We start from the raw sequence: 2,303 nt of genomic DNA on the forward strand, positions 1-2,303 counted from the left end.
CCGCCACACCATGCCCAACTTCGCTGGCACCTGGAAGATGCGCAGCAGTGAGAATTTCGACGAGCTACTCAAGGCTTTGGGTAAGCTGGTGTGATGGCGCGCCCCGACGCGAGAAAGTGACCGAGAGCCCCGGGGGGCCGGAGGTGTGATCGTTGGGGACTAGTCCCCGTTAGAGGGGAGTCCCGGCAGCTATATGGGGCTAACTCCCAGGCGCTCCCATCTGTGAGCAGAGCCCTGAGACTGCTCATCTAGGGAACTTTTATTTTCTGGTGGTGGTGATGGTGGTTGGTCGGCTCTTCCCAGACGGTTCCACCTTTATGCAATGCTAGATGATGGCAAGGAGGGATTATTGCTGGAGTCCAAGGAAGGTCAAGGACTTAAAACGTGGGGCCTCGATTTAAGGCCCCCCTCTGCCATGAATTCACTGTGCAACTCAGGGAACGCCGCTTACCCTCTCTGAGCCTCAGTTCTTCATTCGAAAATCAAGGCGAGCGAGCGCAGGGAAGAGTGAATAGGTTTTCAGCCCCGTCAAAGGGTCGCTCGGAGTCGGGATCGACTAGACGGCAGGGCGCTTTATGTATGGTTGGAGGGTTTGGGAAGCGCGGGGTCTGGTGGGGCCATGGGGCCCGTGTGAACGAGCCTGAGCTGTACCCGCACATGCCCGCGCAGGTGTGAACGCCATGCTGAGGAAGGTGGCGGTGGCAGCTGCGTCCAAGCCGCACGTGGAGATCCGCCAGGACGGGGATCAATTCTATATCAAGACATCCACCACGGTGCGCACTACGGAGATCAACTTCAAGGTCGGAGAAAGCTTCGAGGAGGAAACCGTGGACGGACGCAAGTGCAGGGTGAGGCCCCAGAACTTGGACAGTGTTCCCGGGTCCCCGCTTCCTGCCCACTGCCCGATGCAGCCCCTCGCTACCGCCCGATGAACCTATAAATTGTCTTTTGCCTTGTGCAGAGGGCTTTCCTCGCAGGGCGAGTGCACCGGCTGTTCTCCGAGGGTTTGTGCAACCAGGGCCCTGGCCTCTGGAGAAAGTCTTAACCAGTCCCAACCCTGAGCCATCTCCCGAGGTACTAACAGCTCAGCTCGAAGCTCGGTCTCCGGGGCGCAGCGCTGCGATCCGGATCCCGGGGGTGGCTTCTGCAGCGCTCCCCAGAGCCCTAGGCTCCAGCGCCGGAGGGGGGTTGCAGGCGCCTCTGGGTTCTCGAACTGAGCCGTCGCCTCCACTGCAGCGTTTCAGGTCGCAGGTGGAGCTGCAGCTACGGGGTACCGCGCCCCCGTCCCCACCTCGGGTGCTAAGGCTCAGGGGAACGCTCTGGATCCAGTTTCAGCAATTCTTGATGGTCCGGCTCCCTCCCCCCGCCCCCACCTCCCCAACGCGGGCACCTCTCGCCGCCCTCAGCCCGGGTCCTTAAAGGCACGGTGAAATTCTTCCCAAAGCGAAGCGCGTTCTGGCTGTGAAATGACTAAGTTATGTCTCTTAGCCCTCAAGGGCAAAATCTTTGCATTTCTCAGTAGATTGACCCCAGAGGTGAGCGCGTGGACTGAAGCAAGGGGCTATACATTCTTTTTTAGCACGGGCAAAAAATGCGTTTGACCCTCCTGTGTTTACAGGACAGCTGGGAAAGTCATGGCTGGTGCTATCACTTATTTGAAAAACCACAGAATGCCTCCCTTCATTTCTCCAATGTTTAAAAAAACAAGGAAAGTAAACGGCATCCTGGAGAGTGTGAAATTGTGTCTTTCACCTTTCCTGAGTGGAGCCTGTCTGATGTACAGACTGGGAGGAGGACTCCAGGCGGTTCCCCAGGAAGACGCTGACCTGTTAGGGTCATTAATATTGGACTCCCAAAATTGACCTACTGTGAAACTGACATCCCTCTGTCTCCTGTTCAAGGCACTGCCTTGTTTGTAGAAAAAAACCAGAAGAGTGGGACCACTCACGGTTAAGAGTCTCAAAGCTGGATTCCTTAAAATGGATCCTCTCCTCCCTGGGGACCTAAGGAAGGCTTGCCATTAGGTAGGGCTCAACTTGGGGGCTTCCATCGGTGGCCACAGCCAGGAAGTCAATTTTGATTTAAAAACAAGCAAAGTGACACAGGACAGAATGGAAAATAGAACTTTCTTTATCTGCCCCTTCCCACCCCCCACCCCCACAAGCACCCTGCCCAGTGGTCCCCTATGTAGTGTTAAAAAGCATCTACCCTGTTTCCCCGAAAATAAGACAGTGTCTTATATTAATTTTTGCTCCAAAGACGCGCTATTTGGAGGGGGTGTCTTATTTTCCATGGGGATGTCT

At 55.8% G+C, this 2,303-nt stretch overlaps 1 protein-coding gene across 1 annotated transcript in view; it reads left to right on the forward strand.

The window, feature by feature from the left end:
* Positions 1-6: 6 nt before the first annotated feature.
* The window catches only part of CRABP1 (cellular retinoic acid binding protein 1), a 9,064-nt gene continuing 6,767 nt past the window's right edge, over positions 7-2,303 (forward strand). The window contains exons 1-2 of the mRNA XM_004699714.2: positions 7-80; positions 670-848. Coding sequence (XP_004699771.1) covers positions 11-80; positions 670-848 — 249 coding nt within the window. The 5' untranslated portion in view covers positions 7-10. The remainder of the gene's footprint in view (positions 81-669; positions 849-2,303) is intronic.

The sequence above is a fragment of the Echinops telfairi genome, unplaced genomic scaffold (genome assembly GCF_000313985.2).
Source record: "Echinops telfairi isolate 266 unplaced genomic scaffold, ASM31398v2 ScPeMD7_7475;HRSCAF=8513, whole genome shotgun sequence".
Taxonomy (NCBI): domain Eukaryota; kingdom Metazoa; phylum Chordata; class Mammalia; order Afrosoricida; family Tenrecidae; genus Echinops; species Echinops telfairi.